Source organism: Acomys minous (assembly GCF_964271855.1).
Source record: "Acomys minous genome assembly, chromosome: 2".
NCBI lineage: Eukaryota > Metazoa > Chordata > Mammalia > Rodentia > Muridae > Acomys > Acomys minous.
Window position 1 is genome coordinate 73121812 of NC_140484.1, and position 15083 is coordinate 73136894.

The 15083-nt window shown below is 52.1% G+C and overlaps 1 protein-coding gene across 1 annotated transcript in view; it reads left to right on the forward strand.

Moving 5' to 3' along the window:
* GSG1L (GSG1 like) overlaps positions 1 to 15083 on the forward strand; it is a 198152-nt gene that overhangs the window by 120055 nt on the left and 63014 nt on the right. The window contains exon 3 of the mRNA XM_084800958.1: positions 3861 to 4013. Within this exon, the coding sequence (XP_084657084.1) occupies positions 3861 to 4013 (153 nt within the window). The remainder of the gene's footprint in view (positions 1 to 3860; positions 4014 to 15083) is intronic.

The following is a 15083-nucleotide window of genomic DNA, read 5'->3' on the forward strand; positions in this document are numbered from 1 at the left end:
TTTCCTCCCCCACAGGCACCCTCCAGTCTCCCTTCTACTTGAATTTGAGTATAGATTCTGATAATGAGAAGAAAACTGTGATTTGTCTTTCTGAGTCTGGCTTAGTTCACTTAACGTGATGACTCCAGTTCTGTCTACTTCCCTAAAACTGATGTCATTTCCTTCTTTCTTTACGGCTGAATAATACTCCACCGTGCTTATACAACATTTTCCTTATCTGCTTGTCTACTGTGATTAGAGGCGCAATAGAGACTGATATGTAGGTGTCTCTGTGACATGCTGAGTTGGACTCCTTTGGCTGTACCCTAGGAGTTGCATAGTTGGGTCATATGGTCAGTGTGTGTGTGTGTGTGTGTGTGTGTGTGTGTGTGTGTGTGTTATGTGTGTGTTGTGTGTGTGTGTTGTGTGTGTTGTGTGTGTGTGTGTGTGTGTCTGTGTTTCATGCCTCCATGCTGATGTCCACAGTGGCTGCAGCAGTTTATAGCACACAGTGCCCAGTTCCATAGTATCAGGTGGGGCCTAAGATTCCACTTCTTCTATATGGCTGGTCAAGATGGTCCTGGGTCCATTGGCTTAGTTAGATCCAGCTTGATGGAAGACCAGGATTGACCACCACAAAAACGATGAGCCAGAAAGTGTCCTTGAGGGGTGGGGATCCTCCAAATAACACCGGAAATAATCCTGGATGCAAAGAGTTGCTCAAATGGTGCTGAGTGGCTACCTTTATGGAATTGAGGCCTCTGGTGTCCCCAGAGGCTGACAGCAGTGGGAGCTGGTGCTCCCCTAGCCAAGGGGAGAGGACGCTTAGAGCCAAGAAGGCAGAATACGGTAAAAGCGGTCTTGGGCAGGGTGGAACAGCAGAGGCACATGTGTCTCAGGTACTCTTGAGGGCTGAGCCATGGGCCTGGGGTGCTCAGACCCCTGACACAGAGCTGGACAGAGACATGGAGTGATGTCTGAGTAGGCATAGGGGGAGGGGGTGGGGTGAAGGGAATCTAGGGAGAATCGCCAGCCCAGGAAGTAATAAGTGCACAGAGGATGCTGGGTACCAGGCCCGTCTTCTGAAAACTGACAAGTAGGGGCCTGGGATGAGACTCAGCTGGAAGAGTGCTTGCCTGGTCTGAATCCCAGGGTGCAGTTTCTAGCACCACATAAAGTCAGGCATAGTGGTACATGCCTGTAATGCGAGCATTTGGGTGGTAGAGGCAGGAGGATCAGGAATTCAAGGCCATCTTGGGCTACATAGCAAGTTGGAGGCCAGTCTAGGCTTCACGAGACCCTCTGATCCCCACCTTGGACACAAAACTGAGAAGTGTTAGGAAAGTTTTAAGAACATATTATTAGTACCACTAAAGACCCTTTGGATGGAGGTAATAAGAACTTTAAAATGATGGGAACAAAACTGCTTTCTCACTTTGGTTCAATTCAGTGTTTCAGTCTTTGTGGGGAAATAGAACTGTGCCACCCACATCTCAGCCACTGCCTCAGAGGACTCTTATTTGCCTCTTGAGAATGAGGTTGGTTCCTTGGGGGGGCAGTGCGGGTGCTGGTGGCCATGGTATCGCTAGGCAGTCAAAGGTGCCAGCATGGAGCACATGTGGGTGTAGGGCGTGAGGCTGGGGAGCTGAGGATGGAGAATCTGGCACTTGCACCCCAGGGTGAGGCTGGAGTGATTGGCCAGATTCAGCCCCTTATCTTCTTGCCCACCAGCCAAGTTAACCAGTGAGGATTGCAACAAGGCCCTGGCCGAGGCAGCTCTGAGATATGGCTTCCCAACCACTTACTCTCCTGTCCTTCCTGCATCCCTTACCCACATCTCTTACCCATGTCTTGGGGGACATTTCCTTAATAAAGAACTGTAGTAACTATTTCTCTGGAGGAAGTTACCACTTGGATCCTCTTCCAAGGCACCCAGTCCACAGAACTGATGACCAAGGTTCTGAGTAGGTCCCTCCTGGCCAGTGAAACAACCTGGGTTTGATCCCAGGCCTCTTAAGTCCCCAGAAGTTTCTGGGTAAAGGCAGAACTGCTGTTCCCTTCAGGAACAATCCCTTCAGAATTCTGCTCTGCCACTCTTAGAGGCAGGAATGGGAAACAGCTAGCCACAGGCACTGTGACAGGTACAAAGAGAGAATGGCCGCATGCCTGCTGACCCCTCAGCTCTCTTTCTCTACCCATACAACTCGGGACCCAAACTCAAGGAGCAGTGCTGCCCACTCTTAGGCCGCTCTTCTCACGTCAACTGACATAATTAAGAAAAATCCCTCCTAGGCACATCCACAGTCCAACCTGAGCCGTTCCTCATCGAGACTCTTCCCAGGTGGCTTCAGACTGTGTCAAATTAGTGTTCACTGTCCTCATCCTCCCAACCTTGACCCAGGACGTCTCTCTCTCACACCAGCTCTTGGAGCCGTGTCTCTTGTGGCCAGCTCTCACAGAATGGAGTGGTCTAGGGTTCATCTCCAACCTGCCAGGCTTAACTAATAATCCTCTAAGACATCAGTGCGGCTTGGGTGGGGATAAATTTACTCTCCATTCCCTTTTGTGGACCTACTCCCCATTGACTCCATCTTTTTTTTTTTTTTTTTTTTTTTTTTTTTTGGTATTTTGAGACAGGGTTTCTCTGTGTAGTCTTGGCTGTCCTGGACTCACTTTGTAGACCAGGCTGGCCTCGAACTCACAGTGATCCACCTGCCTCTGCCTCCCGAGTGCTGGGATTAAAGGTGTGCGCCACCACACCCGGCTTCCATCTTTAGTCTTGATCTCAGTCAGAAGACTGTGGGCTACATTCCCACAAGTCAGAGCGTCCCTTCTATAAGAACAGCAGCAGGCCAGTGACCGGGTCCCTCACTGGGCTAACTAGAGTCTTACACAGTACCAGGAAGCTATTTCTCCCCAGTGCTGCACCACGGCTCTGAGTGTTACTCCCACTTTATAGAAGAACAAACTGAGGCACTGGGGTTTGTTTCTGAGTCCTGAGCTGGGGTGGCACGAAGCTTGGACCAGCTGGATATGAATTGCATGCTCGGGGCACAGTGCCAGGATGGGGCTCTGCAGGGAAACCACATAGACCAGAAGAAAGCAGATGCGGTGTCAGTGACAAGCATACAGGAAGAAGAGGAGGTGACAATGTGGGACAGGAAGACAGCAGCCATCCCTAAACTGTAGCAGTGCTAGCAGCCTAAGGTGGGCTGATATGAGGAAGGAAGCTGTGGCAACCCAGAAGATACCCCAACCAGTAGGAGGGCTGAGGGGCAACATCCTTCAGGAAGGGCTGGAACCAGGTGGTTTTTCTCCCTGGAACCCCGTGAACTTCCCTCCTGGCCCACCTCAACGATGTAATACTGAGTCCTAGAAAAGGCCAGTGACGGGTCAGTTCTAGGCCAATGATCAATCATTTGCGTTCATGACAGCGGGCTCGCAGCAGAGCGTGGAAGCTCCTGGGAGAACCACAGGCCAAAGCTGTCGGCCTGGCAGTGGTGGTTTCTAGAACAGTGCAGGGTAGGATAGAAGGGAGGATGCAGGGCAGGCAAAGGTGTAGGCAAGGCTTGAGGTCAGGTAACGGGATTAGGGATGCTTTATAGCTCAGGTAATGGAGACTCTCCTGCCAGGGGACTTAGTGATAGAAATTTTGTCCATGTAGAGTAAGGTGGCCCTCAGAGCTGGGATGAAGGGGGCCCAGTAAAGGTGCCTTGTGTGGCTCTGCAGCATCAGCCTCACTCCGACACTGGTCCCTCGGGGTGCCGCAGCTCAGGAGATCCTAGAGCTGAGCGTGGGTTTGCAGCAACCTGCTGTTCTCAGTGGGTGGTGGCGGCCGGTAGGGTGGTCAGTCTCTCACCTGCTCCTACCTCACTCTCCAGGGGTGCTGTGGCTGTCGGTGGTCTCCGAGGTGCTCTACATCCTCCTGCTGGTGGTCGGCTTCAGCCTCATGTGTCTTGAGCTTCTGCACTCCAGCAGCGTCATAGACGGGCTCAAGCTCAACGCCTTTGCTGCCGTCTTCACGGTGCTCTCAGGTACGGAAGCTGGGGAGGTGCCCCAGGGGATGTTGTGCACCTGCGCCTGGGTACATCCTCTGTGAGGATGGAAGTGTGCAGGCTATCGATTCTCCTGTGAGGCCAGACCTACCATTTATAAATGTCTACCGTGTGCTGGACACCACCACAAGGGTTGGGTTCATAGTGGCCAGCACAGAGAGCTAGGCTCAGCTGTGTGGGGCTTAGCGTGAGTGTGAGGTGCAGCTGGGCTGTGCGTTGGATTTGGGCACAAGACGGGGAGGTGATAGGAAGGGGTGCGTGGGGCGGGGTTCTCATAGGGCTACAGAAGGGGACTCCTCGTGGCAAGGTTGCTGCTTAGGGGTAGAGCACATGCATAAAGACCCAAGTTCCATCCCTAGCAATGGGGGTCCAGGAAAATAAAGGGAGACGGAAGGAAAGAGGGAGGGAGCGATGGAGAGAGGAAAAAGGAAAGGGGAATCCTAAGGAGGTGCTGAGGGAGAAGCCTACCTTCCATAGAACTCAGAGAGATTAAGAAAGAGCACGCCAAGCAAAGGCCACTGACCCCAGTGACCTGGTGACTAGCATGGCATCTCCAGACTCAAGTCCAGGAGGGCTGAGAAGGGAGTGGCTTGAAAGAACACCGAAGTGTTGCTACTGTCTCTGAAGCTGGATGGTCATGCTGGCCGGCCGGCCTCTGTGAGCCACATGTCCCTAAAAAGCCACATGCGAATTGAATTTCTATAAACCCTACAATCCCATTCTTCACGCACCGGCAGATCCGCCGTTGAATAAAACGGAAGTGAGGAGCCTTTGACAAGGGGACGTAATCACCTCTAATTGAAGGTATGTATAGAAACCAGAGGGATTTCTCAAAGAACAGAGCTGAACTAAACATGTTACAGCCTGCTCCCCAGATCAAATGCACTGCGAGGACCTGGGGAACTCAACGCAAAGGAGGGGTTGCTGGCGACAGGAGTGGAGAGCAGCATCTGGCTGCATCCAGTTCCCTGCTGCTCTGGACTGGGACCCCTCCTGCCCTTTGCTTTGGTCTTTGGTCTTTTATTCATTTACTCAGCCAACATCCTGAAGGTTTGCTGGGCTCCAGCCACTGGCCTGAGTTTCCGGGGAAACTCAGAAGAAAAAGGACTTGCTCTTGTGAAGTTTGCTGTGTTGTAAAAGGGTGTGAGGTTACCATGCTATGGCCAGGGCACTTCTCTGTTCCAGGGAGGAGGAGCACTCACATCTACCCAGGGAGTGTGGGGCTGAGCTGAGGTGTGGAGGAGCCAACCACAGTGTGGCAGGACCTTGGGATCCCACTAGGCTATGTCTCTTTGGCAGACAACTCAGGGAGGGGCCCCACACAGGCACAGGGTTTGCAGGGGATGTAATCCTGGGGCCTCAGGGATTCAGACAACAGGAAGGGAGAGGAAGAGTAAGGTCAACGGGAGGCTGAAGAGCTGGGTGAGGCCCTTGCTGATTGTCGAAGGCCCCCCAAGTTCATTCTGCAGGCAACAGGGAGACAACGAGCAGTCCAAAGCCAGGGGACAAGGGAGGAGCAGGATCAGCTTTGCCCTTGGGGGTTAGTTCTGGTCCCAGGTGGAGCCTGGATACAACCAAGCAGAGCCATGTGAGCAAACATGCCCCTCATCCCAACTATTGTGGAAGCTGAGACAGGGGGATCTCAAGGACCAAGACTAACCTGAGCTGCAGACCGAGTTCAAGACCAGTTGGGTAACTTAATGAGACTGTTTTAAAAGAAAGGATTAGCAGGGGAGCGGGCACTGTAGCTCGCTGGTGGTGCTTACCTAGCAAATATGAAGTCTTTACCATTTCCAGCACCAGGGCAGAGGCACAGAGCAACAGAGAAGCTGGGAATAGAGATGGGGAAGCTGACATGGTGATCAAGGCGGGAAACAGTGGGCACAGTTTAAAACAGGCACCCCTCCCTGCAGAAGGTGAGGCCCCTAGGACTTTGAGATGGTGAAGGAACAGCCCGTTAGGAAATGGCAGAGAGGCGAAGTGAGGCTCGGAGTCCACAGAATTCAGAGTCCGTGAACCGGGTTGGAAAACAATTTATACCCTTATTTCTGCAGCTTGTAAATGTCACTTGTCATTTCCTCACACCGTGGTGATAGGGCAGGCGCAGCGACGCAGTGACCTGCAGCACCCATCTTTCCCGCATCCCACGGCAGCTGCTGCAGGTGTTCTGATGTGCAGCCTCCGGGGCAGGGCATTTATCAGGCATCCACCAAATCTTGTTTAACATGCTCACGAAGCGGCCTGCATGTCCCCACATGAAGAGACCGAGCGCTTTGCTAAACGTGTTTCCCCGCAATCAGTTCTCTCTGTAATCGTGCGCATTTATTTTATGCAGCTGATAATATTGTTCTGAGAAGGGGTCCTTAGATCCAAATCGCCAGGGAACCCCGCCTGATCCAGCTGTGCAGAGGCCCTGCCTAGCTGACCCTTGCTTTCAGACAGGCTGAGCAATGGGGTGACTGAGAAGACAGGGGGGAACCAAGAGGGAGGGGTCAGGGGGCTGGAGGGGGCTGGGTGTTCCGTGCTTGCAACATACTGGCTTCTTATTTTTGCCAGCAGCCTTCTCTCTCTCTCTCCCCCCCGCCCCCCGCCCCGCCCTCAGGCCCTCCCACAGCCCCAAAGCCTCCAGCCCTCCTCTCTACCTTCTTCAGTCCAAACGAGTACATGTCAGTTGTCAGCCAAAGCAGCTGTAATGGTTAATATCGTCAACTGGACAGGATTTGACTCGCCTAGGAGACAAGCCTTTGAGCTTGTCTGCCAGGGAGGTTTAGATTGGGCTAATGGAGGAGACTCATCTTCACTGTGGGCAATACCATGCCACGGGCTGGGTTTTCAGGCTGCATAGAAAGGAGGAAAACCTGCTGAGCATCATTTGCCTCCCCTGCCTCCTGATGCATCACATGCAGTCCCTTGCCTCCTGATGCATCACATGCAACCCCCTGCCTCCTGATGCATCATATGCAATCCCCTGCCTCCTGATGCAGCACACGCTTCCCCCTGCCTCCTGATGCTGATGCTGCCGTGCACTCGGCAGCCATGATGGATTGTACCCTTGAACTGTGAGCTAAAAACAAGCCCTTTCTTAGGATGCTTTGCTCGGGGAATTACAGCAATGAGGAAAAACTGGCACAGCGGGCACTGCCATTCCCCTCAGCTTCTTGTCGGGTTGCTGAGGCGCTCTGTCTTCTTCTACTGGCTCATCACAGCCTCTGCCCATCAGGAAAAAAAAACTTTCTTCCTCTCAGCAGGGTGGCCCACTGCTAGAGCAGCTAGAGCAAACTGACTGTCTCCATAACTCCAGACATCTGAACAACCAGGGATCAGGGAGGTTAATTGACTGGCTCTGGGTGGCACAGCTGGCTGCATGTGGCACTGGAATTAAGCCACCTCAAACTGGCTTCAAAGGGTCTGTACTGCTTTCACAGAGCCACACTGTGGGTGTGACCAGGTAGGAGGACAAAGACTTTTCTTTCTTTCTTTTTTTTTTTCAATTAATCTGCAGAAAACAGAAACTCAGAAGTTAGTAGCAGCCAGGTGAAGTGGGGAAGACCGAACTAGCAGGTGGCAGAGAGCAAGGGTTTAATTTTCATTTGTAGGAGGCACCCAGAAGATGGGGAGAGCAGAGCAAACCAGACACAAACTTCAAGGCTATTTACAAAGAACCTGCGGATGGACGGAAAGACACAGGGAGCTGGTGGGGGTGACCCCTTGAGGATAGCATGCTCTGGGCCTTGGAGGGGTGGAGCGATGTCGGTGGGTTCCCCTGGGTGGGGGAGCTGTTGCAGTCCACGAAGAGAGGCAGTTCAGGCTGGACAGAGGCCAGTGCTGACTCCCGGGGTGTGTTGGGCCTTGCTGAGCCAGATGAGCCCAAGGTCAAAATGTTTCTCTGGTAGATGAGAAAGCAGAGCCAGGCAGCCCGTATGCAAACCAGTTATTAGGGTTAATTAGCAATTATGAAAATCAGCCCACTGATTGTAGTTGGTTGTGATGGCAGCATTACAGGGGAGACAGACTCCTGTGGCCCACTTTGACTCAGACCTCTCTGGGTCTTCAAATTGACCACACCTGACCTTGAGCTCTGTCCTTGGCCTGCTTAGTCTGGTTTTAATGAGAATCTGGCTGGGTTGATTGAATGAAATCTCATACCCTTAGCTAGGCATGGTAACACACTCCTGTGAACCCAACATTCAAGAGGCTGAGGCAGGAGAATTATGTGCTAGCGGACAGTTTGCTGTCTCGAAATGTGAAAGGATCCAACTGCGTGGCATCAGGCTGGAGAAAGATAAAATTGCAAAATCCAAAGTACAGTTTCTGTAATACAAACCAAGGTGATGCCTAGAATCACAAAGGATGTCGTGTGTTCAGGGTTGAGCTGACCTCTGATGATGTCTTCAGCCAAAGTACCTGTGCTCCTCTGATAGTGGCCCAGGCAGTGGGGGCTGCGGTGGGGCAAGCCCGCCATCAGTTCACTATACTGCTCATCATAGTATGGTGGTGAGGACTGAGGAATGGTGCTCTGTACAGTTGGGAAGCTGGCTTGTCTGCAGCCCTAGCTGGCCAGCTAGTGATCCTGGTGCCTGTCATGCTGAGCCACCCAGAGCAAGACTTAGCACTGGGGTTCAGGCCACCATTGTCACCACTGTGCCCAGCTATCCTTGAATATACTGAGCAGTGATGATGACTGCACATATCAGCCTTCTCTGGGCGTGGCCTGGCCTGGGGACTCACTTAGGATCCTCAGTGAAGAGTGTCAGGCCCAGACAGCTGTCTGGTGTCTCTGACAGTAGTGATTGTCCAAGTGGTGTTCCTGGCAGCTAGACTGACGATGTTGACCCAGTGCTTCCACGAGTTCACAGAGATGTTGGTCGAGGGGTCTGAGGTGTGCTCGCACGTGTAGGGATCCACAAAGTGCTCTGAGTTCAACTGCCTAAAACAGGAGAGAAGACTAATATGATAAATAATTAAACGGGTGTAGTTGGAGGGAGAGGTACCATTCTAATGCTCTATTGTATAGAAAGGTAGCTATGGTTGACAATAATCAACTGTGTTTCAAGCACATAGCAAAACCTAGCCAGAAGGAAAATATGAGGAGAAAGGGGGTGAGGAAGAGGAAGGGGGAGGGGAGATTCCCAAGGAGTCCCACACATACAGCAGCTAAAGATCTGAGGTGATGCATACTGGTAATTTTTCTTGTTGCTGTGACAAAACACCCAATGAAAGCCATGTGGAAGGAAAGAAGGAAGGAAGGAAGGAAGGAAGGAATTTTGGCTCACAGTTCAAAGGTGCAGTCCATCATAGTGGAAAAGACATGCAGGCAGGAGCACAAGGTCGCTGTGTCCACAGTCAGAAAGCAGAAGATGAGGTTTCATTCCTTTCCCCCCTTTCCTCCCAGCCCAGGGGATGGTGCCGCCCTTAGGTGGGGGTGGGAGGTGTCACTCTGCTCGTTCAAACCTTTCTGGGAACACTCTCATAGACATCCCCGGAGGTTTGTTTCCATGGTGATTCTAAAGCTTATCAAGTTGACAAAGAGGACTCACCACCGCAGATGGAGATGTCAACTGTCCTAATCATTTCACACCATGTGCTTGCGATGACGTCGCACCACCCCCAAATATGTACAGTTACTGTGTATCACTTAAAATAAAAACACGAGACCAAGGTCGCAGCTCGTCAGCTGAAGGCTCACTTAGCTCATGAGTAGCCTGACTCCATTCTCAGGGTCACAAAAGTGTTTGGGTTATTTTAATTAAAATTGTAAAATTCTACATTTTCAAAAAAAAGTAGCCAAGTTGTAAGAATGATTCCAGATCCTGTTATATTTATTTTTATACAATTAAAAGTCAACCAAAGAGCCAGACATGGTGTTAAGCATCTGTAATCCCAGAATTTAGGAGATGGGGCAAAAGGATTGACAGTCTTAAGCTAACCTGGGCTACATAGAAAGGCCTTGTCTTAAGCTAACCTGGGCTACATAGAAAGGCCTTGTCTTAAAATAAAACAAGCTAATAAAGACATTTCAATCCTGCATCCATGAAGGGACAGTGCTCAGGGCCCATGGAAACAATGGTGAGACCCCAATGTAGGCCACAGGGTTTCCGATGCTTTGGGGATGACGGGGGGCTAATTCCACACTAGCAGCCCTTCCCTCACCTTGAGGTATCAGCTGAGGGGTGCTGGAACTTCCTCTGTCCCCCAGGGAACAGAGCCTTGGCCCCAGAAAGACTCTGAAAGTAGGCAGGATGGTTTCTGTGCTCCTCCCGCTCCTGGGGAAAATGCAGCTGATCTAGGAAAACAAGCCATTTGGAAAATTCCTTCACGTTCCAACTCACTGTGGGCTTTCAGTAAGATCCACGTGCCATGAAGAGACACCTGTCCGTTTCCCTGGAAATAACCAGCTGTGTGACTTCAGCAACACAGCCGATTTTGTTATGTAATGAGGAAGGGAAGTTTAGGGAATAAAGTAAAAATTAACAAGGACTTTGAAAGCCATGGTTTGGGCAACGGTTTAAAAGTGAGCTGAGGGTCCAGGCGCAGGGCCGGAGCGGCGGCGGGGGGGTGGGGGGGGAAGCGGAGAGGTGTGGACAGCGCCACCGTGTTGTGTCTTAGCAGGAGCCCTGGAACTCCGGAGCTTGAGGGTGTCCCCGCATTGTAGATACCCACTAGCCTGAGGAACTAAGTGGGAAGAAAAGAACGGCTACCCACCCCCCACCCTGGACCACTCTCGGGGTCTCACTCCAACTCATCTGCAGAAGTTTCCTCTCCCACCTGGTCAGTGGAGCTGTTTTTGAGCCTGCTCTGCCTGTGACTGACAAGTATGTCTCCCCTTGGCTGCTGGGATGGAGTGCCATCCTCTCTCCCTGAGGGCCTCACTTGCCACAGCTTCCTCTGTTCTGTGCCTTTGGAGCTTACTCTGCGTCGGTGATTTGTGGGTTTCCTGGTGGCTTTAGTTCTTGCTGTAGCCCGCCTCAGACAACATGAGCCCCCTGAACAACTCCACTCTACACCTCACCGTCAAAACTCATGCTTGAAAGAACCCCACCCCCACCCCCACCCGTGACCCTCGCTGCTTGACCTTTGCCTTGCCGTATAGCTCACTAGGTCTCTTGCCCACACTTCAGAGGCAAGCACTTGAGGAGAGTTGTGTGGCTCACAAGGGCAGAGGGTGTCGCAAAGGTGGCTCATGGCACATCCCAGCATTCAGGAGGCTGGGGCAGAAGGATCATGGGGTTGAGGCCAGACAAGATGATGTAGTGAGACCCTGCTTCAAAATGACAGCAGTGGGTTGCGGGGTGGGGGGGGGGTGGTAGCAGAGAGAGGAGAAGGAGGAAGAAGAGAAAAGTTGTGTTAGCTACTTTCCTGTCCCTGTGGCAACCCCTGACTGAAGAGCTTATGCGGTGAAAGCTCATTTTGCTCTCACAGCCTCAGAGGGATCTCAGTGGAGAAGGCAGGGTGGATCAGCTATCCGTGGTTAACAGATGTGGCAATAGTGGTTCACATCTACCCAAAAAGCAGAGAGGCCAGGTCAGAACCTGAGTCACGTATCACCCTCCAATGGCCCCTAGTGACCTAAGTCTGCCAGCCGGTCCCCACCCCCTAAAGTTTCCACAGCCTTCAAAAGCATGCCACAAGCTGGGGGCCAAGCACTTACACCACGGACCTCTGAGGGACATTGACGGTTTAAATGCAATGCAGAGCGTTTGCGTCACACAAATGAATACTTGTGTACTATTAAAATCCTTTTGGTTGCAAGTGAGGAGAACCTAATCTATTAGCTGAAGGAAGAGAGGGTGGTGACAGAAGCCAACTTGTTCAGTAGCTGCAAGTGTGGGCTGCTGAGCGCCAGGCATGGCCACCTCAGTCCTGAGAGCAGTCATTCTCAGGCTCTGTCGGTATGGAGCGAAGACTCACCAAGTTCCAGAGGTGGAAAAGCCTGCTGCTGGGGTTTCTCATCCGTGCTGTGGGCTTAGCACATGGACCAAGCAGGGTTGTGGGCAGTAATTGCAACAAATCCAGATGGGTTGTTGAGTCAGGATTAACAGAGGGCCTGAGATCGAGCCAAGGGACTCAGGGTCATAGGAATAAGCAGTTCCTTCACCAAAACAATTTTCATCCTTGTGACAAAATACTAGGGGAAAATAATTTACAAGAGAAAGACATGTTTTGGCTCTTGTTTCCAGAAAGCTCTGGCCATGGTCTGGCTGGTTCCATGGTTTCCATCCTGTGTAAGGCAGAGTATCATGGAGGAAAGGCACACTGCTGCAGGGCTGATCGCATCATGGTAGCCAGGAAGGAAAAGGAGACAGACAGACAGACAGACAAATGACAGAGACACAGAGACAGGGAGAACGGGTGAGAGAAAAAATTAAAAGAGACAGAAAGAGGGAGAGAGAGACAGAGAGACAGAGAGAGACAGAGACAGAGAGAGAGAGAGAGAGAGAGAGAGAGAGAGACAGAGAGAGAGACAGAGAGACAGAGACAGAGAGACAGAGAGAGACAGAGACAGACAGAGAGAGAGAGAGAGAGACAGAGAGAGAGAGAGACAGAGAGAGAGACAGAGAGACAGAGAGAGACAGAGAGAGCAGGGCAAGAAACAGCCTCCGGGAACACACCCACACTGACCTACTTCTCCAGCCAGGCCCTATTCTGAAGTTTCCAGCAACTCCCCAGGTGAATATAGGCCTGTGGGGCAGTTGATGTTCAAACTATAGCATCCCACATTTGGTCCCAAGGATTCGTGACCATTTCATAATGCAAGATGCATTTAGTCTCCATCCAAGAGTCCCCAAGGTGGCAACAGTCCCAGCCTTGTTCAAAAGTTGAAGTTTCAAGTCTCCTCTGAGACTCAAGCAAAGCTCTTAGCACAGGCTCAGACATTGCTATCTCCGAACTGGAGGGCTGGGGAAGGGACAGCAACGATGGCCCTATGCGAGGCTGAAACCCAGCAGACCGAATGCTGACCCCTGCAGTGCCCTGTATGGGACCCGGGGGAGGGAATGTGGTGGAGTCCTGGGCAGCATCAGCACCCTGACAGCCTTGTCGGCTGTGGTCCATTAGCTTCTGTCCTGAGCTGCTTCCACGTGTGGCCTCCTCAGCAAAACGTGCATGCTCTGACATCTCCAGCTTCCTGTGGTCTCCATCGGCAGGCCTCTACTTCCACCTTCACCCTCACCCCCACCCCACCTTCACCCCCACCCCACCTTCACCCTCACCCCCACCCCACCTTCACCCTCACCCCCACCCCACCTTCACCCCCACCCCACCTTCACCCTCACCCCCACCCCACCTTCACCCCCACCCCACCTTCACCCCCACCCCACCTTCACCCTCACCCCCACCCCACCTTCACCCCCACCCCACCTTCACCCCCACCCCACCTTCACCTCCATCTCACCCCCCCTGCAGTTTCCTGCACTGCTCTCTCGGAGGCTGTCTTCAGCTGTGTAATGCCTGTCCTGGTCCTTCTGTGCAATCAGGTGGGAGCCTGCATGCCCCGAAACTCTTATGCTCCATACACCTGCAAAACTAGCATTGTGCGGATGAGCCAGGGTCGGCCAGTGCTTGAACAGTAGTCAGGCCATCTTGGGTGGTGGCAGCTGAGTGCCTGGTCCTAACATGTGGGAGCAGGGTCCTCCTTTGCAGTGTGGTCTCCTTCAGGGACAGTCTTTTACATGTGTTTTCACTTTTATCCAACTGTACAGTCTGGATTTTGTTAGGCCATTTACACACACACACACACACACACACACACACACACACACACACATACACACACACACACATACACACACACACACACACACACATACACACACACACACATACACACACACACAGAGAGAGAGAGAGAGAGAGAGAGAGAGAGAGAGAGAGAGAGAGAGAGAGAGAGAATGAATAAGGGCAAAGTATAGCCCTTGAGGACATGTAGCTCTGCCTACTGAAGTTTCTAGAACCTTCCAAAATAGCTCCACCATCTAAAGATCAAGTGCTCAACACATGAGCCTTGAGGTCCATTTCACAGACTAGCCTCAGCGGAGACCCCAAGTTGAAGTCTCTTGGGAGGCCATTCCAGGGAGCTTGGGGGGAAGGAAGCAGTCCCAGGGAGTGTGGTGGAAGTGGAGAAGCCAGTCAGGAGGAGCAAAGCAAGGAAAGGGAGCACTGATGAGCAGGTGACCACCACTGGTCACTGGGTTCATAGGAGGCTTCAGAGCTCAGCCAGAACCACTCAAAGGTTTCTCCAAGGGTCTTTATTCACAGCTCCCATCCAGCAGCCTCTCAGGCCCCCTCCTGCACTGTGAGAGTCCCATCATCTCCCACCAGGAGACCAGGTGCCTAAGGCAGGAAGCCTCCAGGTAACCTGGAGCTGGCACAGGGCGTGTGGCCTGGGTTGGAGGCTGCTGGGGGCTGGCACAGAAAGTCACATGTAAACCAGGCAGGTTAGTGTGACACTAAGCAGTGCAGTTGTGGTACAAACCACACAGATGTTTTAGTCCTTTCCGAGTTGTTCTCACAGAAGATCCTGGAGTGAGTTTATCACATTGCCATGTCGAGAGTTCTGAGGCGTCATTGCTGGCCTCACTCCTGCCAGGCTTGCCCAAAGCCCCGCCCCCCCACGCCTCAAACTGTTCAGCGACCACATCCAGGTAGTCACGTCAATTCATCCACATAAGCTCATGCATAGTGCGGGGGGGGGGGGCTCCTGCATAACAGACAAACAGACATTCTGCATACAGGACAGTCTCAGGATTTAGAGCAAGCCCCACCTCCAGGAAAGAGGAACAAAACCTAACTAACCCTGAGTCTTCGCCCCCTTCCCCACACAAGGATCTAGTGATCAGCCAAGCAAAGCTGGCACCTGGTCTCAGCTGTGCCTTGGTTGGGAAAACTGGACTCACAAAGAACATTAGAGCAAAGGTTCTCAAACTGTGGATCGTGACCCCTTTGAGGGGGGTCAAATGACCCTTTCACGGGAGTCATTTCAGAGCCTTGGAAAACACAGATATTTATATTACGGTTCATAACAGTAGCAAAATTACAGTTATGAAGTAGCAA